The following is a 26,247-nucleotide window of genomic DNA, read 5'->3' on the forward strand; positions in this document are numbered from 1 at the left end:
GGATATTACAGCCTATGACAGAAAACTGCCTGACAGAAAACTGCATTTGCGTAATTTTTTCAAATTTGTTATTTGAGGTTCGTAATGGATATTACAGCCTGTGACAGAAAACTGCCTGTGCAGGTCCACGTCTTCGTATTTGAAGTTCGTAATGCATATTACAACCTAAGGCTAAAAATTGTCTTTGCAGGTCCACGTCTTCGTAATATATAACGGTACCTCCCGATATTCGGTGTTTTGATGATTTTAGCGACATTATCCACCGGAATTGTTTCAAATTTGGTATTTGAGATTCGTAATGAATATTACAGCTTAATACAGAAAATTGTCTCTGCAGGTTCACGTCTTCATATAGCCCTCATATAACGGTACCTCCCGATATTCGGTATTTTGATGATTTTAGCGACATTATTCATTGTTTCAAATTTCGTTTTGGAAGATCTTAGTGGGTACTACAACCTATGACACAAAATTGCGTATGCTGGTCCACGTCTTCTTATAACCCCATATGACGCTACCTCCCGATACTCGGTATTTTCACGATTTTTGGGACGTTATTCACCGGAATTGTAACAAATTTTGTATTTAAAGTTCGTAATGGGTACTACAGGGTTGCCCATATTATACAATACACGCCACGCGAGCGCTCTGAAATAGTTGAAATTTACATTCAACAGAAGAAGTCAATTGTGAAAACTCAACGTGCTTTTAAAACATTAAAAAATTTGAGAAGTGCGCCTTCTAAGAACACTATTAAGAGTTTACACGAAAAATTTTCGACTGGTAAGGCTCTTTCTAATCCGAAGAGGCCATATAGAAGTCGACCAAGGCGATCTGCCGAGAATATCGCTGCCGTACGAGCCAGTGTTGAGAGGTCCCCAAGAACATCCCAAATACGCCGTTCTCAGCAGTTGGGAATGGCTCGGTCCACTTTACAACGGATTATTCGCATTGATTTGCATTTGTTCCCGTACAAAATTCAACTGACGCAAAGAATGTTGCCTGCGGACAAGCCTCGTCGATTGGAATGGGCCCAAAGGACCGTCGAATATGGGCAACCCTGTACAGCTTATGATAAAAAATTTCGTATGTAGGTTCACATTTTCGTATATCCCCCATATAACGGTACCCCCAGATATTCGATATTTTAATGATTTTAGCGACATTATTCACTGGAACAGTTTCAAATTTCTATAATAACGTTTATAACAAGTTAACATATTCTAAAAGTGTCTAACATACATTCTGAGTACATTCTGAGTGCATTGTTAAAACATTTTCGCTCAAGGCAGCTATCTGGCTTCATTTTGCTATTCGAATAGGGGGTACATATTTTACATCTCATCTGTGAAACGAAGATATATAGCTTAACAAAGGCTTGTGAAGATATTTAGGCAAAGTGACTTGAATTTGAAAGAGTGAAAATCATTTTTTACGGCTTCCTTTACCATTTTGCAAACGGAAATTCGAGCATGGAACACCCTCTGCTATCAGAAAAAATGTAAATGTAATGTAGAAATAACACTAATGTAGAAATATCACTTAAAGGCGACAAATCTGGGTGTCTGAGCTCAAAAATCTTAGCCGATTTAGCCATATCCTTTTCTCAGTCTGTTGTTGTCATTCTATCTTCCGAACGAATGGAAAAATTTAGACCAAATCCGTTTCAGGATATTTGAAGTCTGAAGTGTCCGTCTGTCTGACTATCTAGTGCGCACGATAACTCTCGAAAGGAGTATCCGATTTGGTCCAAACTTATTACATCATAATATTATTATTATATTTAGATCGAGTTCGGGGATGGGTAATATCGGCCCACTCCTTCTGGTATCTTCCAAAAATTGCAAGAACTTACACCGCACCAGAAAGAAAATAGACTCAAAAGAGCTAAAGAGTTGCTTCGCTTGGCCGAAAGTGGTGAACTGCCGAATTAGCTTTTCTTCGATGAGAAAACTTTCGTTGTCCAGCAGTTTGTAAACAAACAAAATTATCGTGTTTACTTGCCAAATAGGTCAGCTGAAAATGTGTACCTGCGGTTGGCCACCACAACTCAAGCGCCGGCCATGGTGATGGTGTGGGCCGCCATAACAGCCAAAGGTCGCTCTCCGCTCGTATTAATCGACCGTGACATCAGAATAAATGCCGAATAAATTATCGCAAAAAAAATAAAAATAAAAAAAAAAAATAAAAATATAAAATATTCTAGAGGTTGTATTAAAATCTTGGGTACGCAAACATTTTGACGGCAGACCTTGAACATTCAAACAGGACGCAGCACCATCGCACTCAGCACGCACCATCCAAGAATGGTTAGAAAAAAAAGGTTCCTCGCTTCATTTCCAGCGCATAATGGCCACCAGAATACCCGATTCCAATTCGTTGGACTATTGTGTGTAGAGCATTTTGGAAAGCAAGGTTGGCACTTAAAAATACCAAAGTGTCGATTACCTCAAGCAAGCGCTTCGCCAGGAATGGGCCAAAATACCGCGGAGCAACATTCGGGCAGCTTGTGACGGTTTCATTGGAGTTTGAGGCCATAATTTGTGCCAAAGGTGACCAATTCGATCAAATCTAAGTTTATTCTAAATGGATGTGCTATTTCCGGCAATTTTTTTTTGCTTTCATTCAATAAAATTTAAAAAAAGTAAAAATTATGGCGTTTGACTTTGTTGCAGCTTTTTTATCTCATCCTGTATGTATATGTAGGTCGCGGTTTTCCCAAAATTTAGCTTAAGACGCGGACGACGGTTAGAATAAGCCTTAAAATATAACCGTCCACTTCCTTGACATCGGGCTACGCTATCAATATCACGGTAACGAGCGATGATACGAGAAACAAAAGATTTATTCAGCTTGTAAACAATATAATGAGATGACGCTGGAATCATTTTAACAGCTGCCGGACGAGTGGCTTAGAAATTTAATCTCAACCTGTAAGCAGACGTATGGCATAGGATAGGTCTACAATCATTATTTGGAGGTGTTTCTGACTTTTGGCCAAAAAAAAAAAAAAAAAAATTATAATAATCTCCCCAAAAAATGTAAAATTTTTTTTTTAGTGAATGTATATCTGAAGTGAATGACGAAAGTACATTTAAGTGATGAAAGTTGGAAAAAGTCTCTCGAATGAACTTTAATAAACAATTCATCTTAATGATCTATAAGCTACATTGAGCTTGGAAACATTTTTCCAATCCATATTCTTTACCTCTTGGGTATGGGTGCATTGTCACATCAAAATATTAATCACCATACTTTACAATGCCTTTCAATATGGACTTTGTTGTAATTAGGAAAAAATACAAAACCCCATCTGAATTCATCTAGATCTTTTATCGTCTTTTTTGTGTTGCCACTTATAAATCTTAATTTGAAACGGAAACGGTCTTTATATGACTTTTTCTAATCGTCCGTGGGTGTTTTTGTTCTTTTTTTATTTTCCAAACCCATTTGATTCTTTAGGAAATTAAGGCTTAGCTTGGGGTCATTTCATTCAATTAATTAATAATGCACCCTTTTGTTTTCAATATCCCCAACTTTCTCAGACAACCTGAAGAAATGACTTTTATTAGTGAATTAATGTTTGTCTTTGAATTTTAGATGACATTTGAGACAGATTTATTATGTTTTACAAAACGCATACACATACAAATGTAACTATAAACCACCGACACACATAACCCTAATCAAGCGGAATGTATTGTCTTAGTATTAAAATGTTCGATATAGAAAACTTGTAATTTATTTCTTGTCTCATTTCAATAAATAATGTATTATTCTTTGTGTTTGTTTTTTTTACAGGTAAGTTGCTGGCTGCATGTATTCGATATATTCTTGTGAGTGAAAATCATTTTTTTTTTTCTAATTTGAGATAAATTTATAACAAATTCGATTTTGGTTATTATACCCTACAACACTATGTGTTGGGGGTATTATAAGTTTGATTGGGCCAAAAATATTGATTTCCCACATAAGAAAAGTATATATGGATCTTCCTATCTCGCCCGTCTGTCTGTCCGTTTCCATGTTATTTTGTAATCACTCTACAGGTCGCAATTATAGTCCGATCCTCACGAAGTTGAAAATGTAGGTGGGGTTATGATCAAAATAGAACCCTATTGATGATCGCATAATATTTAGGGGTTGAAATGGAACAAAAACTGAAAAATGTCCAGATTTTGCAGTTGCTCTACAGGTCGCAATTGTGGACGGAAGTTAGCAATGGGCTAGAGCTTAGGGGTGGCTAGAAGTCTTCCAATTTTGATGGTCATCGGGTAATATTTATTGGGTGAAATAGACCATAACATTTGTGATAAATAAAAGTCAATTTTTTCATTAAACCGCGAATATTTTTAATCCTGACGAAATCACAACAGACGAACAGGTCAATTCTGACCGTTACGTCGATGCCGATAGGTAATATATCGGATATAAGTAAATCTGACAATTTTATGTAAATGTAAGAAATCTCTTTTTTGGAAAATAATTGTGCCCATAACAAAATGCTGTGATACTAATAATTATGTTTTCTAAAATAGATTGCCCCTGAAGATGCAATTTGATAATTGCGAAATATTGGGAACATATTATTGTAATCAATAAAATAAATCCGAAAATGGCCTAAAGCTCGAAAAAATCTTATTATTTATAAAAAATATATCGGATATATATAGTGAAATATATACAATGTGTATATACAAAGGAAGGGGATGTTAGCTATAATGCTTATATCTTAAGAATCGCTGGATCGATTTTTTTTGTCAATTCAGAATGCCCTCTTGGTATAAAATCTAAAAAAAAATCGCATAAAAATATGCCAATAATGATGTTAATATGGATTTTGTAGTAATTTGTGACATATTTTTTATCGCATGCGATTTTTTCAATTTGACTTATAATATTGAAGTGTATATTTTGTAATATTTTTCACCTTACAACACAGGTTGGGGTTATTATATACAGATTGGAATTATCGTCCAATCCTCACCAAAATTTTCATAAGTGCAGCGTTAGGCTCAAAAGGGCTAGGCCTATTGGTTTTATAGATGTCCGCAATATATTTGGGGGTTGAAATGGACCAACAACTAAAAATGTTCTTGATTTTGCAGCCGTTATAAAGGTCACAAATAGAAACCAAAGGACATGAAATCTCGCACGAAGTTAGAGTTTAGGACAGCGAGTAGAATGGAAATAGAATGAAATACACAAAAGGCGAAGTTCTGGCTTTTTATGCTGATTTCGTTGACAAATATAGCAAAATATCGTAGACAAGCAAAACATAGAGATGAGTCTAAATTTAGAGATACAGAGGGGCCTCTTGCTTTTGGAGATGATCGCAAAATATTTAGGGGTTCAAATGAACCAAAAACAGAAAAAAATTCCTGATCACACATATGAAGCCAATCAACACGCCTGACAAGAGAGTTAAGGACCGGGAAGGATTCTAACATTTTGGATGGAAAATGGACCACAACAACTAACAGTATGACCGAGTGGTTAAATATTGGGCAAATGTCTCTTGACATAATTTCAAAAGCGAAATCTTCCAAAATCGATCTGGATATAAGGGGGCTTCTAACATATTTTAGTGTTGTAGGGTATCACATGGTCGGCCTCGCGCGACTATAGCCTTTGCTTACTTGTTTTTTATTAATTTTACAATTATAAAGATTTCGAGCTGACATACGAGTAAAAGTAAAATGTAATCACAATTAGGCTTTTTCCCTAAAGCCACACAAACTTTCTTTCAATTAAATATATATATATATTTTTAACTTTCATAAACGTTTTTTTATTCACCACCAATTGTCCATTAGCAACACACACTCCCAACATTTAGATCACCAAAAATTAGAAAACAAAAGCAAATCCATGTTTAAAACAATGTTAAACAAATATTTTTCTTTGTTAATGTCTTTTAAATCACTGAGTCAAAAAATATTCTTAAACACCAAAATGTAGGTCAATTTTGGCAGACATTGTTCCGAGTGGCTGGCTGACTGGTTGGCTGTTGATGAAGGCAACGTCTTCAATCGTTTTCGCTGAAATATAAATGCCTAAGTACAATACCACTAAAAACAAATGGGGTGGGGAACAAACAAATGTTGTTAATTTTTGGCACGTTCACATGTTAATGACGACAACGAAATCGAATGGGTTCTTTAACAGACTGAACGCCCAAAAAATATAAAATATCAAGAACACAAATGTTTGCTTGGTCAATACATATATACATGTGAGGTATTTGGGCTGTTCAGATTTAAGTGTTCGAAAAATATGATCGCTCAATTTATTGTGCGGTGCGAACCATACATTAGCAGCATACGAAGGTGTTAATTAAAAATCAATTAGCATTTTATTTTCAATTAGATAGATTATATTCAGAAACAATTAATTTTTTGTTTTTGATAGATCCGCTCTCTTTGTTTTAGGTAGGTCAATTGTAGTAGCTTGAATGTTTTATAGAACAATGTATTTGGATATCATAAATGTCTTGGAATTAGACTACTTTACCCTTTTAACATTTCCCCTGTCTTTAATAGAAAGTTGTCTATATTTTACACAGACCATAACTAGATTCGAATATTTCTGTATTGAAATTGATTTTTGAGAGTTATTAGATTTAGAATTAAGAATTATGATGTTTTTCAAAAATATTTTAGGTATTGTTCACAGATCTTACAGCCTCTCTGATGAAGTAAGGAAGATAGTCCCAAAATCAATAACAAAGTAATGTAAACAAAACAAGTTAGCTTTTTAAACGCTAATACACGAAATCATGTGCCACACCTTACTCTTCCTGCCCGACTGTTAATATTACGAACTATTAAAGACTAGTTCGTATAGGATGTTTGGTATTCAAAATGGAATGTTTCGGCTTATTAGCTCCTGATTATCTATATTTTGGAGGCTTGGGTCCTAATTTCCAGCCTAATTCACTGTAATTTGTCATTCCGGGTACTCAATAGGTAGTTTCACTTCTATACAATATAGTTTAACTATAGCTTTACTTGTTGGCATAGTCTCATAGAGGCCTTGGACCCGAATTCCAACCAAATCACATGTTACTTAATATTTGACTCTTTTCGGTTTGGTTCCCTCTAATTTGATATTTAAGGTTCTTTGTGGGTAGATTAATTCCTGTAAAAAAATACTTTATATAGGCTAACCCACATATTACAGTACTTTCACATTTTATCAATTTTGAAATTAACTTAACATCATTTTGATATGTTTTGCCTCTTGATAACAAAATTTGTGTCATTATTTTTTGTAAGATTGTTTTTGAAAAGGGTTTAAGTACAATTGCCTTAGCGATTTTTGTCAGATAGTTTCAAACACAAAAATTCAGGCGGAAGTACTAAATAAAAAATTCATTTATTTTTCCGGGAAGATTTTTTTAAATGTTCTGCAATCTGTTTTCCAGTAAGAATGTATAAAAAACATTTTAAAAAGCACATTTTCTAAAAAAGGCTTTTTAAAAAATGTTTTGAAAATTAATCCTAAACACATTAAATACACTATTTTTTCTAGAAATTTTAAAATAAGATATAGGAAATATTTGAAATAGTAATAAAGTTTCTTAAAAGAATCCACAATTTCTCCTCTGGGAAGACCCTGTAAAATATATTTTTGATGTAACCGCATTTTAAAATATAAATTTTTCCTCATTTGTTTACAAATATTTCTAAAGAATCCACAGTTTAGTCTCGGATGGGTCACACAAATTTTACAAGGAAGTCCTTGAAAAAGGTAATTTGTAGGAAAGCTCACAACAGTTTTGCTAAAATTTCTTTACATTATGTTAAAATACACAATTACCTTCGCGATTTTGTCCGGTAGCTTCAAATACAGATTTTTAGGAGAAAGTACTTTAATATCCTTTTATACCAAATAAAAAAATTAATTTATTTTTTTTCCTGGAAGATTTTTTTAATATTCTTTAATCTGTTTCCCAGAAAGGATTTATTAAAAAACATTTGTAAACAAGTAAAAAAGCTGTAAGTTCGGCCGAGCCGAACTTTTAATACCCTCCACCATTTGGTACAAATTTGGCAATTTCCAAAAAAACAAAAAAAAAAAAACAAATAAAATCCGTTAAGAATTCTGTTAAAACCTTAAAAATACCGAATGCTTATACGACGACGTGGACCTGTATAGGCAACTTTTTCCATAAGTTATTACAATATTTACATGCGAAACTTGAAGAAAAATCTGTTTATAATGTAGCTAAAATCATCAAAATTCCGAATATGAGGGGTACCGTTATATGGGGGCTATACGTAGACGTTGACCTGCACAGACAATTTTCTAGCATGGGCTGAAATATCCATTACGAACTTCACATGCGAAATTTGAAACAATCCCGGTAAATAGTGTCGCTAAAATCATCAAAATGCCGAATATTGGGGGTTACGGTATATGGGGGCTATATGAAGACGTGGACCTACATGGCCCATTTTCTGTTTTATGCTGCAGTATCTATTACGAACTTCAAATACCAAATTTGGAACAATTCCGATAAATAATGTCGCTAAAATCATCAAAATACCGAATATCGGGGGGTACCGTTATATGGGGGCTACACGAAGACCTGCACAGATAATTTTCTGTCTTACGCTGTAGTATCCCTTAAGAACTTCAAATGCCAAATTTGAAACAATTCCGGTGAATAATGTCGCTAAAATCATCAAAATACCGAATATCGGGAGGTACCGTTATATGGGGGCTATATGATAACTTGGACCTACATGGCCCATTTACGAACTTAACCTGCATACTGACAAAATATGCATGTGTGCAAAATTTTAGCCTTCTATCTCAATTTGTTCGAAAGATAGCGTGATTACAACAGACAGACACACAGACGCTGATCAAGAATATATATACCTTGTTGGGTCTGACATGAGTATTTCGAGGAGTTACAAACGGAATGACAAAATTAATATACCCTCCATAGTATGGTGGAGGGTATAAAAGGGCTTTTTAAAAAATATTTTGAACATTTACAATTTCTTTTCAGGGAGGTTTTTTAAGTAATTTTTTTTTGTCCTCTGGAAAGACCTTGTAAAATATATTTTTGAAATATCCACGTTATTAAAAAAATGCCTTTTTCACCAATTTTTAGAGATATTTCTTACGAATCCACAATTTTGTCTAGGATGACTCACACATATTTTATAAGGAAGTCTATCAATAAGGCAATTTTGCAGGAAAGCTCAAAAATGTTTTTTTTTAATATACAACATTTTCAATAGGAAAGTTTTTTTAATTCACGTTTTGCAGGATTTTGTAAATGCCTCCTGAAAAAGTCCATAATTATTTTCCACCATAATTTCTTTGAAAAATATTCTTAAAACATAGCAATTTTTGCAGGATTTAAATAAAATAGACCTAAAAATCTCCGATTTTTTCGGGTATTTTCAATTAAAGAATGTAGAAAAAATCAGGATTTATGTCTGGGAATACCTTTTAAATCGATTAAATCGCCAATTTTGTGCTTAATAAAATATTCCATAGTTTATTTAGAGACCAGAATTTCTTGAAAAATGGTTATAGAAATGGTACGACTCTCACCAAAGAAGTTTTTTACAAATATTTAAAAAAAACAACTCTTGATTGGTTTATAGATGTGAAGGTCTTAAAACTCCTATTAAAACTCTAAAAAATTGAAATTCTTAACAAAAAATGATGAAAAAAATGTGTAGAAATTTGAAGATAATATATACTTATTTAAAATTTGGACCCGTTGTGAGGAAGGTACGCGAAAAAGTGGCCCAACATATTCCATTTTCACACCTGGTCTTCTGATGATATTGGAACGTGCCAGTTTTGACAATAATCGGATTCTCATTCTCGGTCCACTACTTCTGGTACCTTCCCTACAAAGGGTCAAAATTTTGAATATCCATGAAACTCATAAAACGCAAAATTAACATATGATTCCATTCCATCTAAATATTCCCATCAAAACAATTTGTGTTATAACAATGGTATAGATCGGATCATTTCTTCTGGTACCTCCCCAACATAGGGTTCACGATTTTGAAAAACAAAGCTTCAATTTTTGCAAACACAAGATATGTTGTGTAGATGATATATATCTATGAACCCCTTCTGGTTACTCACAAAGGGTCGCAATTTTCAATACTTTTATCTGTCATAATTTGCGAAACATGTCAGCGATTCTTTACAGCTTGCTATATCTAAATATTTCACTCAACCAGAAACCTGAGATGAATACGGAATTTAAGATTTCCGCATAAAATTGGACATAAATATTTTACTTCACTGGTTCTTAAAAAATTATCACATATCTCATATAAAGTAAATGAGGTAACCAATATAGATAGATTTTTTTATATTTGAAATTTAGTTTATATTAATATCTGTAATTTTAATATTTTAAGAGGCGGTATTCAAAGAGTGTTTCAATGTGGTTTCCACTTTACTGCGGAACTAAATGTGGTATTACTCTACAATATTTTGAAATGTTTAATATTTGTGAAGTAAAAACAATAAAAAAAACATATGTAAAATATTATGTGCGACCTATATTTTTTAATATTTTATGCGGAAGTTGGCTCAAAATAGTATAATATCTTTGAGAGAAGGAGAGACATAGTGTCTAGAACCATTATTTCGATGCAGACACATTTTTGCTTTATGAAATGATACACACTCTCTATTGTCAAAAAGCTGAGGTCATAATAAAACAAAAGATCTGATTAGTTGTCGCTTTCAATCATTCTACGGCATAATCTAATTTTTTTCTTGATTAACAAGATCCAAAACAAAAACACTGTTATAATACAAATTCATAGCATATGGACACGTATTTTAAACGTTATCAATCTAATAAAGATGGATCGTTCAAATTTAATGACTATTTTTTTAATCGACAGCTAAACTACTTATGTGAATGATCTCTGAACATCTGATCACTGATAAACAACATGCAGAATACGGCATTGTTATTATTAAATTTTTCAATTATATTGTTTATAATTTGTTTTTGTGTTTTTTTAAATAAACAATTCCTACACGATAATGTGTCGGATAGCTTGACGCGCATCCATTTTTAAATGAAAACAACTGTGTAAATCTATTGCAAAACTTAACACTTTCAATTATTCCATTGTTTATGTGTAGGCATTTGATTGATTGATTAATTAATATAATTTGTTTACGTAGTAATTCCTGTGAATTCCACAGCCAGTTATTACTGCACACATTCAGTATTCGGATCACTTTTTGTTGAATTGCATCAAGTGCCATATCAGATTCTTTTCTAATAATAGACTTGCAAATTCGATTGTAGGTATAAACAAATTTTATCAATTGAAAGTCCAAACAGGCGTTAGTAATTTTTTTTGCTAAGTAAATTTTTAATTGGAAAGAGTATTAAAATGGACGTTGGCGAACACCTAACACCCTACACATAAAGGAGGGAAGTATTCGGCCCTATTGCCGTTGTCGTCGTCGCAAAATGATGTCCAGACGACAGTAACGTTATTAAGGTTGCCGTTTTCTGTCGATAGCGATGAATGACTGCTATTATCATTGTGGATACAACAGTCGACGTGAAGTCGTTTTTAGAGAATTTCTGTCGCCGTAAAAAGACACGACGACATTGTATTTTTTAGTCGACGTTGATATTTTTGACCATTTTGTATTTGACATTTGCCATGAAAATAATAACAGCAACATAGGCAGCATAGGTTTATACATATACCTATCCAACAAGTGGTCACACCGAAGGCCGGCTACTTACAACAACTGTTAAATTTAAAAAACTAAAATTATTAGCACAAATTTTATCATTTTAGAACGGTAAGAGTGTTGATAATAGATCTGGTCGATAATTTGACTATAACTTCCGAAACGCTTTAAATAACCCCATCAAGTGACCACTTGTTGGATAGGTATTTTCATAAGAGATATATATATTGTCTTTATTGGGTAAGTGGATCCGGGTCTATGTCGGGTCTTGAACCCCGGATTTTTTGGGTCCGTCTTCCAAGAAAATATATGTAAATAGTTTCCCGTAATCAAGGTAAAAATTTCAAATTTCAAAAAAAAAAAAAAAAATAAGAGCTTGGCGAAATTTCTATTAGCACATGCTGAAAGCAGTCCTTGTTAATTCTGAATCAATTAAAAAAATCTGCAAAAACACACCATCGCGTGTTTGATGGGAACACCATAGTCTTCTATGAGAAGACCATAGAGCCTTCTATAAGAAGAATTTCGATTCTCGAATGAAAATACCATCGAGTCTTCTATGAGAAGATCTCCTGACCTTCAGTAATAAAACCACCTGAAGACCTTCTGGACTTCTATCGGAAGACATTCTGTTCTTCTGACTTTCAATGATAAGACCTTTTGGTCTTGGTACTCTATAAGAAGCCCGGTTAGTCTAATATAAGTTGATATGTATGTCCAAGAGAAGATCTTCTGGAGAAGACCTTTGTTTTTTTTCTGGTCTTCTGTTAGAAGTCCTGTTGATCTTGGTTTTCATTCAGTACTCCGGTTAGTCTTCTATAAGTTGATATGTATATGCTCCAAATTTATGTAAGTATACCTTGGTCTTCTACGAGAATACTTTCTAGTCATCTAGTGGAAGACCTTCTGGTATTCTAGAAGAATACCTTCTGGTCTTTTGTGAGAACGCCTTCTAGCCTTCAATGTTGGCCGGTTGGTCTTGCTTTTATATGAGTAGACCGGTTTATCTTTTCTCTATGAAAAAACCATCTGGTCTTCTATGAGAACTTTTGGTGGTCTATGAGAAGCCCTTTTGGTCGAGAAGACTTTCTGGTCTTCTGTAAGAAGACCTTCTTGTCTTCTATGAGAAAACACTCTGATCTACAACGAGAAGATCTTCTCGTCTTCTATTAGGAGACCTTCTGGTCTACTATGAAAAGACCTTCAGGGTTACTATGAGAAGACCTTCCGGTTTACTATGAGAAGACCTTCTGGTCTTCTATGAGAAGAACTGCTGGTCCTCTATGAGAATAACTTCTGGACGTCTATGAGAAGACATTTGAGAATTATTAGAACGTTTATATATGCTTATCTTATATATGTATTCACGTTCTTTTTTTTTTCAATTTTAATTTTTCAAAAGAATATTTGTTGCATACAAATATTTTGATAGCTACCGGTAAGGTAAATGTGTACGAAAGGTAAATTTAAATATACTGATATAATATGACAAATAATAACAACAAATAATGCACCAACAAGTACCAATGCACGAAAAACTGAAGTGAACAACAACAACAGCAACTATGATTTGAGAAAGATTTTAAATAATCTGGGGAGACTATCAGTCGGATGTCACTTTTCTCTCTGGAACAGAATCTAATGATCAAATAAACAAACAAGCATCATGTCTTATCTATTTGACATTTGCCTTTAAATTAAACGCAAGGCCAGCTTTCGATCAGCGCCGGCTATATAAAGTTGTGAGTAGTGTGGAAAATCGTTTAAATTTAATTTTCCCTGCGAACAGTTGCAAGCTCTCGGAAAAATATTAACAAAATGAATCTAAGTGGTAAAAATGTTGTTTTCGTCGCCGGTTTCGGTGGTATTGGCTTCGAAGCCTGCAAACAATTAATGTCCCGCAATGTGGCCGTAAGTTGTCCTTTGGAAATTACACCGAATGCAATTAATGCAATGTCCTTTTGTTTAGAATTTATTCCTTCTGGATGTAATGGAAAATCCCCAAGCCCTGCAACACCTTCAGGACATGAATAAAAAGACCAAAGTCACCTTCATCAAGTGTGATGTGACCGATAAGAATTCCATCAAAAATGCCATTGGGCATGTGGTGAAATCGGTGCAATATATTGATGTATTGGTGAACGGTGCCGGTGTTATTGCCGACCGTAATGTTGAATTCACAATTAATGTAAATTTAATTGGTTTAATTAACACCACCCTTGAGGCTATGCCCTACATGGATAAATCCCAGAAAGGACGAGGTGGTGTCATTTTAAATATTGCATCGGTTTTGGGTTTGGAACCCTGTCCCCCCATTGCCGTGTATAGTGCATCGAAATTCGGTGTTGTGGGCTTTACACGTTCCCTGGCTGTAAGTTGTGAAATTTTTCTGAATATGATATACAATTTTAACACAACATGAATCCTTCGTTCCCAGGATCCCTTTTATTACAATCGCAGCGGTGTAGTCATAACTGGTCTATGTCCCGGCTTGACTGAAAGCCCCATGACAGCCAATCCCAAAATTAGTGATACCTTTGAATATTCAAAACCATTGACGGACAAAATCTTTTCTGCACCACGTCAACCCGCTGCAAAGGCTGGCGAGCATTTGGTCCAAGTCTTGGAAATGGCCCAAAATGACACCTTGTGGATCACTGATAGATTTGCCATCAAGAAAGTCGAGCACAAATTGTTCTGGGAACCTTAAAAAACTTTCGTCGAGTGATTGCTTGTGTATGATAGAAATCTGTGCAAGCGTTTAAATTTTATATAAGCGTATGTGTGAAAGAATGAGTTTTGTTATATGATTCTATATGTAAATAAATCCTATATTTTTTAATTAAAATATATTTTTTCGAACTTGATCAAGTACTCCAAGCATTTATATTAGAAACGGCGTTAAAATAAGTCTTTAAGATACTCCAAATGTTTGTTAGGTTAATTGATAATAAATATATTTTTTGATATTATTTTTATCACCATATATTAGCAATTCCAAATTAGAAGACAATTGGGGAAATTGGATAATTTTTTATACCGAAAAACCACTGCCTTAGCTAATTGAAAATTTCCATCATCATAGAAAATCTACACGCCTTCTCCTATCGAGCCCGATATTTCGTAGTATAAGGATTAATTTAAATGTCTAATATTTTTTCAAGAATTGTTGAATGACCGTCCTTGGTATGGTATGATCACAAGGGTTATTACTTTTTTGCATCCTCATATCCCTGTATCGTATTTGCTTGAATTTTTACTTGAATTAAATAAAATCCTAATTTTATGCATTGCCATAAAAAAACATCGCGTAGAAATGTTATATTTGAAATTTTTGATTTTGACTTTTGGAATGTACAATTGTAATGTTTTATTTTGCAATATTTTTTTTCATTTGGACTTAGAATTTTCGAATGTAAATACAGTTTTTTTTTATTCTAATATGATATGTAGACTTTTTTGAATAGTATAAAGAGACAATCGACAAAACTGTTATATATAGATTTTATTATTTATTGGGTAAGTGGAACTATACGAATTATATCATTTCTGAAAAGTGTCAGATCTGAACTAAAAAATTTAATACTTTATCGTGTACGAATGTTTTTCTTTCAATCTGATTAACTTTATTGAATTGACTCGATTTTTTGAGAAAACAATTTGCAGGCGGATTACATTGAAGTGTAGTACCGAATTATTTGGTGTCAAAACTGAATATACCTCAAGAACGACTGACCTGATTTTAACAATTCATACTATTTTGGAATGATCAATTGGCAGAAAAGGATAAAATACAAAAAAAAAAAAAAAAAAAAAAACAAGTTAAAAAGCAGTAAGTTCGGCCGGGCCGAACTTTTAATACCCTCCACCATTTGCAACGAATTTGGAAATTTTTAAAAAATAAAATCCTTAAAAAATTATATTCAAATTTTAAAAATACCGAATATAGCCGTTATATTGGGGTCTATACGACGTGGACAACAGACAGACGGACAGACAGACAGACAGACGGACATCGCTAAATCGACTTAGAATTTTACGCTGATCAAGAATATATATACTTTGTTGGGTCTGATATGAGTATTTCGAGGAGTTACAAACGGAATAACAAAGTTAATATACCCTCCATAGTACGGTGGAGGGTATAAAAATAAATAAATAAATAAAATCGCGTAAAAATACGCTCATAAAAATGTGAACGAAAAATATTTTTGTGATTTTATTTTCATTTTTCACAATTTTTATATCGTACGACATTTTTTCAATTTGACAAATTGAAGTATAATTATTTTATTTTAATTTTTCTGTCTCGAATTTTAAATGTAAAATATAGAAAATGAAATTAGCGCACAATAAAAGTAATAACATTGTGCTACAGTCAATCTGGGTGTTGGGAAATTCTACGTGGATAGGATTCGGTTAGTTGATTAAAATCCTAAAAGGGTTTTGGTTTCCCAGGCCAAACTTTTTTAGGGTCCATTATATATAGCCATAACCACACAAAAAGGGCCTTACATATTTTGCTCTATACTTTACAAAATTTACGATAGACCTATGGGTCACACGTAGTATCATTTGTACAAAATATGGGTCATGACGGTCTGTTTTTTGGTATAGCTCCCATAAAGGGGATACCTCGACTAAAAGTATTTTTTTTATATTTTTTTCAAACTATTTTCGGCAAATGTTGGTAATTTGAGTTTTTGGCTTAACCCTCATATAAAGGTATCCGCTTATTCCAGTTTTCCGGATCTTAGCCACATTTTACAATTGATTTCTTCCTTATTTGGTATATTTTGTTTAAGGGTAGTACCTCCTGATATTACGTATTTCAATGGTCTTGTCCACATTATCTAATCGATTTGGCTAAAAATGTGTATTAAGACTAATTTTGTGGTGGAAAAATAAATTCTAATCTTTGTAAATTCTAAATTACAGCTAATTTGAATGGAAAATATTGTTAAGCTCTTTACAATACTAAAAAGTTAGCTGAGATCTTACACGGGCTATTACATACAGTTGATATATATTTTTTATATATTTTCTATATCGCTTAGGTTTCCAACTCTTAAATAAAAGCTTATGGCTGACCGGTACTTGATCATGTAATGACATTTTAGACGTTATGATAAAAATTGTCCCACTTATATGAGCCAGTTCTGGGAATTATAATGCTACAAAAATATACATTTAAGACAAAGACTATGAGCCGGCTACGCGGACAGGCCAGCTTTTGTGATATAAATATTGCGACGTGCCAGGTTTAGAATACATCAACTACTTTCTTCACTTTATATGAAATATATTATTACTTCTAGAAAATGTTAAAATGTACGTGAGTTACGACGTATAGTCGACCGAAGTATTCCTTTTTCATACTTTATTTAATACAGATAAATATATTGGTATGGGCAAAATGAGAAGATAATCGAACATTTATATCAAATTTTATGCGAAATCATTAATTCCATATTCATCTAAGGTCTCTAGTTAAGAGATATTCTAAATTTTGAACCTTTGTGAGGGAGGTATCAGAAGGAGTGGACCGATATATTCTATCTTCACAGCAGATCTTGTATTAGTGAAAATAATGGGATGTGTGAAATGTGAATAGAACCGGATGCTTATTTTGTATTTTATGGTTATTCAAAACTTTGACCCTTTTCAGGGGATGTAGCAGAAGGAGTGGACCGATACATTCCAACTTCACACTAGACCTTGGGTTTATAAAAATATCATGATGGTGTGTAATTTGAAGACAGTCGGACTCTTATATCACATTTTATAAGAGTTATAATTATTCAAAATATCCCTTTGTGGGGGAATATATATAGGATGCAGTGGTCCTATATTGCAAATATTCTCACCTCAGCTATCACTGATGCAAAATTTAGGATTTGCAAAGTTTAGGCAAAATCGGATTATCATTTCTCACTCTGTGTAGTAAAATATTTTTTTTTTTTTTTTTGAAAATTTCTAACTTTATGGAGGACGTTCCAGAAGGTGTGGGCGGATATTGCTCATCTCCGATCTAGATCTAAGTCTGATAATAATACTACGATGTATCGCTTTCGAACCAAATCGGATACTCCCTTCGAGAGTTATCGTACGCACCAGCCAGCCATCCAGAAATACGTGCAGACATCGCTAGAGCGACTCCAAATCTTTTGAAACGGATTTGGTCCAAACGGATCTAGGGTCTAAAATCTTTATTTTGATACGTTTTGGCCGTATCAAATGTGTACAAAATACTTTGTACATACTTTTGAGTGCGGTTGAGGCGCTGGGAAAAACTAGCAATAAACAATCAATATTCAAAAATTACATATTTCCCAGCCGCCATAAAATACCACATGTGAACAATTCGGTGATCTTGTGCGCTGACGCATACGATAATGTGTCACATAATAAAGGTTATGACCCACACGCACAGATATCGATGCGCTCAGTAGATGCACAAGATCACTAGAATGAAGTGATAAGCAGCCCTGCAATGTTCTCCATTCAATATTGGAATAAATAAGAATAAATGTGTGGCTGCGATTAGGTTAAGTTAGATTAGTTTCAGTACCACTTAAGAAATATATTTTTTAAATAGAATCAGAATTGAATCAACAGCCTAAACATTTGGTTAGTTTTCTCTTCTCATTCAAATGATATGTATCCTCTCTAGCCAAAGGGTATAAAAAATTAAATGCTGTATATCTCTTGACATAAACAGAAGAATTTTCGTTTTCGCGATTTCTGACACTTGATTTTGCGATGGCGGTAGAAAAAAATCTGACAACCCTGCAATTATTTCAAATGCATCAAATTGACATAACATATTTAGTTGATAATACCGTCTAACAAAAATATAGTTGGCAACTAGACGATATAAAACAATATCTCTATTGGCAACACGCAGTTGACATAATTCGCATTTTTTGGCTAGTGAGACGTGTGGAAGACTGTATTCAATACACAAACAAATTCAATATGGGGGCACAATCAGCATCAAAGCGAGCCCACCAAATGTGAAAACAGCTGATATTTGTTTGGTTTATTTGTTATTACTGTTGTTCGGAATTTTCCTAAATGAATTGAAAGAATCAGACGGACGGTTGGTTGTGTGGTGTAGGCACTTCAACTCAAGACATACAAACATATGTCCACAAATTTGTGTTCATTATCTTGCATTTAATCGGGTTCTTTTATTGCTTTCTATTTTTTGTCAACATATTAAATTGAGTTACTGCATACGAACGGCTGCCGGTAGGTAATTTAAAAAAGTGCTGACTAATCGAGTACATATGTTCGAAAAACTGAGATTAGAAAAAGATTTTGAATCTTGTAGCACGGGTGTTATTATTACTTTATAAATTAGTATTATCAGTTCCGTCTTTCAAGAATATAGTCAAACAGACAGCATATCTTATCTATTTGAAATTAAAACACAAGTCCAGCTTTCCATTTTCGGTGGCTATATAAAGTTGCGATGTTTGTGGAAAATTATTCAAATTGCAATTTCTTTTAGAAGTGAAACAAGCCCCCGAGTAAATTAAAATGGATCTAAGTGGTAAAAATCTAGTTTTTGTTGCCGGTTTCGGTGGCATTGGTTTTGAGTCCTGTAAACAATTAATGACTCGTAATCTGGCCGTAAGTTATCCTTACGAACTTTTTTGAAAGGCTATGATTCACCAAGTATTTTTCTTTAGAATTTATTCCTTCTGGATGTAATGGAAAACCCCAGTGCCCTACAATTACTGCAGAACCTGAACAAAAATACCAAAGTAACCTACTTAAAATGTGATGTCACCGATAAACAATCCATCAAAAATGCCATCGATTATGTAGTGAAAAGTGTACAATATATTGATGTATTGGTAAATGGCGCCGGTGTGGTTGCCGATCGCAATGTTGAATTTGCAGTTAATGTCAACTTAATTGGTTTGATAAATACCACCCTGGAGGCCCTGCCATATATGGATAAATCTCAAAAGGGACGAGGTGGTGTTCTTTTGAATATTGCTTCGGTTGTGGGTTTGGAACCCTGCGGAGCCATTTCTATATACAGTGCTTGTAAATTTGGTGTAGTGGGTTTTACACGTTCCCTGGCTGTAAGTTGTTAAATCTGTGTGATTTGTACTGAAATTGTTAATGATTTCCTGGTTTCTAGGATCCTTATTATTATGAGCGCACTGGTGTTGCAGTAACTGCAGTCTGTCCAGGCATGACTGAAAGTCCCATGACCAAAAATCCCAAAATTAGTGACACCTTTGAATATTCGAAGCCTTTGACAGACAAACTATATTCGGCACCAAGTCAACCCGCTTCCAAAGCTGGTGAACATTTGGTGCAAGTTTTGGAAATGGGACAAAATGGTACTTTGTGGATAAGTGACAGATGTGAATTGACCAAAGTCGAACATAAATTGTACTGGGAACCCTAAATAGAATTGGAAACGTTTTTGTGATAATTTGTAGATAATGCAGGTTACAATAATTTAGTAATACTTGATTAAGTACATATATGTAAGAATATGATTTTTTAATTAGTTTTATGTGTAAATAAATTGAATACTTTTCTACCCATATTATATAATTTTGAATGTTTAATCGAAACAGTGTTCAAAATGTGTTGAAAACAATTACTGCATTCATTTATCAGCTACTGAATGAAAAATTCAGTTAGGACCCTAAAAATTCCATAATAAGGGATGCCTTGCAATGGGGACTACTCCAATATCACGAGGACGAAATACGATATTTTTAACTATCTTAAAAGTCCAAATTACAGGCTCTACGACAGGAAAATGTGATCAAGACCATCAAAAATCGGCTGGGCCTCTATATAAAGATTATGTGAAAAATTTGTTCAATTTTTAATTATCTCGTTATTTTTCCTGATTTTTTAAATATTTTTTTTTTGCCAAGAATTGTGGATTTTTAAAATAATTTTTAAATTCGGAAAGTTTTTTCAGTACCACATTTGCAAAATGAAGAGGTTTTTTAATTATTATTTAAAAATTCTTGGCCCAAGAAACATTTTTTAATACCTTCTCAAGAATATCTACAGGGTTGCCCATATTCGACGGGCCGTAAATTTCAACTATTTCAGAGCGCTCGCGTGGAGTGTATTGTTTCATGGTAAAAATCTGCTTGGACTGACGCTTCAAACGCGGTATGTCATCAAGCGATGTGACATCTCTGTCAAAAGTTATGGCGTTGCCAGATGGGTCCGTCGAATATTGGCAACCCTGTATGTCAAATTACAGATTTTTTAAAATATTTTTTAAAGTTTTTCTGGTGACGAATCATCTATTTTTATTAATTGTACCCAACACCACAAGGTGGTCAGGTTATTATGTCTTTGTGCATTTGTTTGAAACAGACAAAAGGAAACAAGATAGACCCATAGTTCCTTTTGATGATCTGCATAGACTCACATTCTGAGTCGATTTATGCATGTCCGTCCGTCCGTCTGACACAAAAGTTCGCATTTATTGCTTATATCTTCGTCCGATTTGCCTTTTATTGTGCACCAACCGTGTAATATCAGTCCGAATAGTATGGAATTTAGCACGTACGATCAGAGTATACCTGAAAATAAGTATGCCAAATTTGATCGAAATCGGTTCAGATATAACTATAGCTCCCATATATACTGTTCATCCGATTTGTTATATTTGTTACCCACAGCCGTAATATGCACTCCGTAACAACGATATTCAGGGAAATATATCAAATACAGCTCAGAAAAATCTTTGCCAAATTTTATCATTACCGATTTTATCGGTTCCGATTTGAATATAGCTCCCATATATATTTTTATCCGATTTCAAATTAATTGTGCACCAAATGGGCAATACAAGTCCGAATTTAAAAGATACAAATGCTTCGGCATATTTTGTCCATTGAACTTTAAATTATAATGGCGTGTATGATTGAATTCTCCCATTAAAACATTTAATTGTTATGCGGAACTCTACTAAATTAGCAAAGTGGTGTAGGGTATCATAAAGTCGGCCCCGCCCGACTTTAAGACTTTCTTTACTGGTTTTTTCATGAAGTTGAACATAATAAATCGTGATTTGTCAAAGATTTTTTTTAAGAATTCCGTGCCAAGAATAGTTTTTTTTAATATATTTGAAGGATTATCCTTACAAAATTAAATTATTATTCTTCAACGGCTGTTTAAAATAGTTTTTTTTAAAACTATTTTCCCGAGACATTTTTTTCATTTACTCATTTGACAAATTAAGTAATTTTTCAAATTTATATTTCAAAAAAACTCTTCCCTCAAGAATAATATATTTTTTAAAAATTTTGTTGTTGCAAAATTATCAGGCTTAATCATATTGTTGTTGTTTTTATAAAACAACGTTTGTTTATTAGTGGAGGACGATGGTAAGGCAGTGAATACCTAGGTTTAGAAAAGAGCCACCAATTCTCATCAGTTCCCTTGTTTTTTGTCTGGGATATTCTCCCCAGAAGTTATTTTAAAAACAACTTATATTCTTTTTATTGTACCCTCCACCATACTATGGAGGGTATATTAACTTTGTCATTCCGTTTGTAACTCCTCGAAATCCTCATGTCAGACCCAACAAAGTATATATATTCTTCATCAGCGTAAAATTCTAAGCCGATTAGCGATGTCAGTCTGTCTGCCTGTCTGTTGTAATCACGCTCTCTTTCGAATGAATTGAGATAGATGGCTAAAATTTTGCACACATGTTTTTTTTTTTTTCAGTAGGCAGGTTAAGCTCGTAAATGGGTCCATTTAGGTACACGTTTTCATATAGTACCTCCCGATATTCGGTATTTTGATGATATTAGCGACATTATTCACCGGAATTATTTCAAACTTGATATTTAAAATTCGAAATGGATACTACACCCTAAGACAGAAAATTGTCTGTGCAGGTCCACGTCTTCGTATATACCCCATATAACGGTACCTCCCAATATTCGATATTTTGACGATTTTAGCGTCATTATTCACCAGAATTGTTTCAAAGTACGTATCTATAGTTCGTTATGGGAACTACAGCCTGTGACGGAAAATTGTCTATGCAGGTCCTGGTCTTCGCACATCTCCGATATAACGGTACCTCCTTATATACGATAGTTTGATGATATTAGCTACATTATTCACCAATTATATAAAGTTTCGAATTTGAATATGGTAATGGCTTATGACGAACAATGCCTATGTAGGTCCACGTCGTATAGACCCCAATATAACGGATATATTTGGAATTTTTAAAATTTGAACAGAATTGTAGAAGTATTTTAATTTTTGAAAATTTTTAAATTTGTTCCAAATGGTGGACGGTGTTCAAAACAAAACTTGTTTTTTTCTATTTTTTGAAAATATTTTTTCAGGATCATCCTTGACAAATTAAGGTTTTTTTTTGAAATATTTTTTATTTATTTTTTTTTGTCCACGAATCATCGATTTTGTAGTACTTAGTACGAATTTAAAATATGAAATTCGAAATAATTCCGGGGAATAATGTCGCTAAAATCATGGAAATACCGAATATCGAAATTTGAAATAATTCCGGTGAATAATGTCGCTTAAATCATGGAAAACCCGAATATCGGGAACTACCGTTATATGGGAGCGTTACGAAAACGTGGAAAAACTTAACCTGCCTGCTGGTAAACTATGCATGTATGTAAAATGTTGGCCTTCTATCTCAATTTGTTCGAAAGATAGCGTGATTACAACAGACAAACGGACATCATCGTCTTAGAATTATACGCTCATCCAGAATATGTAGGGTCTATTATCATCAATATATCGATGAATTACAAATGGAATTTAAAAGCTAATATATCCTTCATAGAATGGTGGAGGGTATGAAAAAAGTAGAAAAAATATATATAGAATGTTTGAGTTAATTTTTTTTGTTTTTTCCCAGGAAAAAATCTCATTCTTACAAAACAGCATCTTTATTATGGACCTGTCATAGAAATAATTGCTTACCAAACAGTCACCAAGAGCCAATAAAGAAGTTAAAAAACTGTCGTTTTATTTTTAGAACACTTGAGTTTAATTTCGGATGAGTACATTTTCCGGCGTTATTACTGATTCCGAATTCACTGAAAATTTTCTTACAATTTCGCAAGCCTAAATTATGAAAAACTCCAAAGTTCTTAGGACCTTTATATAGCCTTGACCATACACAAAGGGAACACAACATAATAAATATTTATTGAGAGCTTTGAATAACTTCAAATATCGTTGGTTTAAGGTGATTTGGGCGTGGAACACTTTTCGATGTGGGACTGCGTTTTGTAGCATCGATTACATATGATGCTATTGATTTCCCTTGTTTCGAGGGTTCTCATTGATTTTACTACAAATGTTGTATTTTGGTTTTTTTGAGTGTAGAAACCCTACTGACATATATTAGCTAGACGCCCCACAAAGAAAACTCATTAAAAATCGGATTACCATTATTTGAACAATGGTATGTCACTCCAAATAAGTAGGAATTTATGGCCAAGAAATAGCAACTTATTTTTTGAGACAAGATCTTGTGAAAATAGTGGGTTAGTCATTAGATTTGCAGTGAGCTTGTTTGCTGGGTTACATTTTGACAGATCATCATCAACTTATCGGCGCAAGCGTTTGAAAAATTCCATTAAGTATTGTTTCACCTTTACTGTTGCATCGTGTTGCTATCTAATCGTTCATTGTTCGGTGACTTTAGTTTAGCTTTTATTAATTATAATTCCCTAATAACAATTAATAGTTATTGGCAATGGTGTTAAAGGTGTTGGTGCGTTTTGAAAGTTGCACAATACAAAGTTGACCTCATGCCCACCGTTCATTTATCCAAGATAGGCCATTTCAAATGCATTGTTTTCTAATTGCCCAATGCAATTTTTCTTACCGTTTTTTTTTTTCAACTGCAACAAAAATTAAAACAACAATCTTCTTTTAAAAAAATTTTTCTCATATATTTCATGCCATAAATTCCACTGAGAAAAGTGGTTACGGCACTTGATCTATTTTATTGATTTAGCGGGCATAAATCAAATATTGAAGATTCGAATTATTGCACACACTCGCACAAACACAGACACATATCTAATAGAATCGCATCCATCTAACGCGCAGAAAATTGCAGCACCAATTGTTTTCCATTTTTCAGCACATTTTCATTATATGAAGCAACAAAAAAAGAATCTTCTTCTTCTTCTATCCCCACCTCACCTCCCCAAATCGCTATGTGCTCCAATCAGGAAAAGAAGAATTTCTCAATGGTGATTATTTGTTTGTTATTTACAATTGCTTCTTAGCGTTACCTGCCACCACCACCACCATCATCTCCAACACCAGATGGTGGCGGCGGTTGGCCCAGTATTGTTGCTGTTGTTGTTATACTCTTTTTCGCGAATTTGTTATTTATGTTTATGCACAACTGATTCTGGCATTGTACTTTTATTTGTGGTTAACACGCCCATTAGGTGTGGAATTTATGGATATCCAAAGTTTCATCCAGAACAAACGGATCACAGCAGCAAAACCGAAACACACATTGGCGGCAACAAGTTCATACGAGTACATACGTAAGAACGTTATTTCATTGTCATCATTGAATGGGAGTGAATGTGTGCACCCATACCCTCGGCTGCCTCTTTGTCCCAAAAGTGTTCGCCTCTAATTCGGTTGCGTGCTAAAATGGTTCTTCAACACTTGTTACTGGCTCTGCTAGGGTATGCCTGTCTGTCCAGCCAAAGGTGCCTAAATCAAAGAAAAAGAAGAAAAAAACAACTGAAATCATGGAAAATTGTAGACCATAGTTAAATAAAGCAAACAATGTCTATATGGCCAGCTCCAGATTTTCAATGTTTTCCACTTGGATTGTCGTTGTTAAGATGCCTTTTTTATTTTTGCGATTTTTTCAGTACTGTTTTTGTTTTACAATGAAATCTAAATCGTTGACCATAACGGCTTTGTATTCTTAATTTTTTATTCTGTTTTTTTCCTGCGTGTGCAATTTAGGGAGCAGGTTGCCAAAGTTTTAGAATAATATTAAACCAGTTAGAAAGTTTCAAAGGGTATTAACAGTTGTTTAGATATTCCCGTTTTGGGGACGTACCAAAAGATTGGACTTATATATCCCAACTTCAAGTATTGCAATTTGCCAAGTTTGAAAAGAAATTCGAAAAAATGTCTTATTTTTGAAGACACGATTTTTATTTATTTTACTCTTGCTATTTGGTTTAGAATTTGAAGAAAATCGGAAGCAGATTTACTTTCTTAAGAGTTTACATTTTGGGAGGAGGTACGAGTTACAGTGGGCCATTATTTGCCATGATCGATCCTGATCTAAGCTTAACTTAAGTACGAACCAAGTTTGGTTTTATATTATATATATTCATGATATCTCTCGAAAATGTTGATATTTTGTGGAGAGGTGTCAATAATTGCGGCAGATACATTCCATTTTCACACTTGCTTCAATATACACACAAATATTAGGATGTTAAAAAATGAAAAAAAAATATTATTCAACCAATAATA

The 26,247-nt window shown here is 33.7% G+C and overlaps 3 protein-coding genes across 7 annotated transcripts in view; all 3 read left to right on the forward strand.

Annotated features, from left to right (window-relative positions):
• The window catches only part of LOC101901279 (autophagy-related protein 16), a 342,937-nt gene that overhangs the window by 289,748 nt on the left and 26,942 nt on the right, over positions 1 to 26,247 (forward strand). The gene's annotated exons all lie outside the window — the stretch shown is intronic.
• On the forward strand, positions 13,467 to 14,595 carry LOC101900934 (alcohol dehydrogenase). Its single transcript, XM_005190927.4, has 3 exons — positions 13,467 to 13,632; positions 13,691 to 14,092; positions 14,159 to 14,595. The coding sequence occupies exons 1-3, from the start codon at positions 13,540 to 13,542 to the stop codon at positions 14,429 to 14,431; spliced, it is 768 nt and encodes a 255-aa protein (XP_005190984.2). The 5' UTR covers positions 13,467 to 13,539; the 3' UTR covers positions 14,432 to 14,595.
• LOC101900629 (alcohol dehydrogenase) lies at positions 18,672 to 20,296 on the forward strand. 2 transcript variants are annotated; one of them, XM_005190926.4, is made up of 4 exons: positions 18,672 to 18,975; positions 19,238 to 19,359; positions 19,419 to 19,820; positions 19,880 to 20,296. In XM_005190926.4, the coding sequence occupies exons 2-4, from the start codon at positions 19,267 to 19,269 to the stop codon at positions 20,150 to 20,152; spliced, it is 768 nt and encodes a 255-aa protein (XP_005190983.2). In that variant the 5' UTR covers positions 18,672 to 18,975; positions 19,238 to 19,266; the 3' UTR covers positions 20,153 to 20,296. The 2 variants fall into 2 exon arrangements, with proteins under 2 accessions (XP_005190983.2, XP_058977458.1); XM_059121475.1 differs by lacking the exon at positions 18,672 to 18,975 and having other exon boundaries at positions 19,068 to 19,359.

This window comes from Musca domestica, unplaced genomic scaffold (genome assembly GCF_030504385.1).
Source record: "Musca domestica strain aabys unplaced genomic scaffold, Musca_domestica.polishedcontigs.V.1.1 1, whole genome shotgun sequence".
Lineage (NCBI taxonomy): Eukaryota > Metazoa > Arthropoda > Insecta > Diptera > Muscidae > Musca > Musca domestica.